This window comes from Stenella coeruleoalba (genome assembly GCF_951394435.1).
Source record: "Stenella coeruleoalba genome assembly, chromosome: 3".
In the NCBI taxonomy this organism is placed as follows: Eukaryota; Metazoa; Chordata; class Mammalia; order Artiodactyla; family Delphinidae; genus Stenella; species Stenella coeruleoalba.
The window spans coordinates 167,955,631-167,956,948 of NC_137148.1; the positions used below are offsets into that span (position 1 = coordinate 167,955,631).

Here is a 1,318-nt window from a genome sequence, read left to right on the forward strand (position 1 = left end):
ACTGAGTTACTTTTCTGTAACCTGAAACTAACACTACATTGTAAATCAACTATAATTCAATTAAAAAAATAAAGACCAGCTTTTCGAGGCTGGCGGCGAGCGTGGGTAGGGCGCTATGAAGGCCTCGGGCACGCTTCGAGAATACAAGGTGGTGGGGCGCTGCCTGCCGACCCCCAAGTGCCGCCCGTCGCCCCTCTATCGCATGCGGATCTTTGCGCCTAACCATGTTGTTGCCAAGTCCCGCTTCTGGTACTTTGTATCTCAGCTGAAGAAGATGAAGAAGTCTTCAGGGGAAATTGTCTACTGTGGACAGGTGTTTGAAAAATCTCCCCTGCGGGTGAAGAACTTCGGCATCTGGCTGCGCTATGACTCCCGCAGTGGCACCCACAATATGTACCGGGAGTACCGGGACCTGACCACAGCCGGTGCTGTCACCCAGTGCTACCGAGACATGGGCGCCCGGTACCGTGCCCGGGCCCACTCGATCCAGATCATGAAGGTGGAGGAGATCGCAGCCAGCAAGTGCCGCCGACCAGCAGTCAAGCAATTCTACGACTCCAAAATCAAATTCCCACTGCCCCACCGGGTCCTCCGTCGCCAGCACAAGCCACGCTTCACCACCAAGAGGCCCAACACCTTCTTTTAGATGCAGGACCTCCCTGTCCCCAGGTCTGCCCAAATAAAACTCGCTGGGAAAACAAAAAAAATAAAATAAAATAAAGACCAGGGCTTCCCTGGTGGCGCAGTGGTTGAGAGTCCGCCTGCCGATGCAGGGAATGCGGGTTCGTGCCCCGGTCCGGGAAGATCCCACATGCCGCGGAGCGGCTGTGCCCGTGAGCCATGGCCGCTGAGCCTGCGTGTCCGGAGCCTGTGCTCCGCAACGGGAGAGGCCACAACAGTGAGAGGCCCGCGTACCGCTAAAAATAAAATAAAATAAAATAAAAATAATAATAAAATAAAAAATAAAGACCAAAAAAAAAGTCTTCTAGGTTTTGTCACATAAAATCCTTATTGCAAGATAAAATTCTCCCTTTTTTCCTTGCAGAACATTTATGGTTTTGTTTTCATGCTTAGTTATTTGAAATTACAACATCTTAATGAATCAGTTACACCACTTCCCTAACCAATGACTTATTGTAACAGTGATTGGCTGACAGTCTGGAAACAACCTAAGTGTTCCAACATGAAGGAACAGCCATCAAGTGCAACAAGATTTCAAATTGCAAACTATTTCAAGGAAGTACTTAGTGACCTAGGAAAAATATAGGGTGTGTTAAACAAGAAATCCAAACTGTGTATCCAGTAGCGTTCCAATATT

The 1,318-nt window shown here is 48.6% G+C and overlaps 1 protein-coding gene across 1 annotated transcript; it reads left to right on the plus strand.

Annotated features, from left to right (window-relative positions):
- On the plus strand, positions 1-1,102 carry LOC307183305 (large ribosomal subunit protein eL20-like). Its single transcript, XM_079915645.1, has one exon. It carries the CDS (start codon positions 116-118, stop codon positions 644-646), a length of 531 nt encoding a protein of 176 aa, XP_079771771.1. The 5' UTR covers positions 1-115; the 3' UTR covers positions 647-1,102.
- The last annotated feature ends 216 nt before the right edge of the window (positions 1,103-1,318 follow it).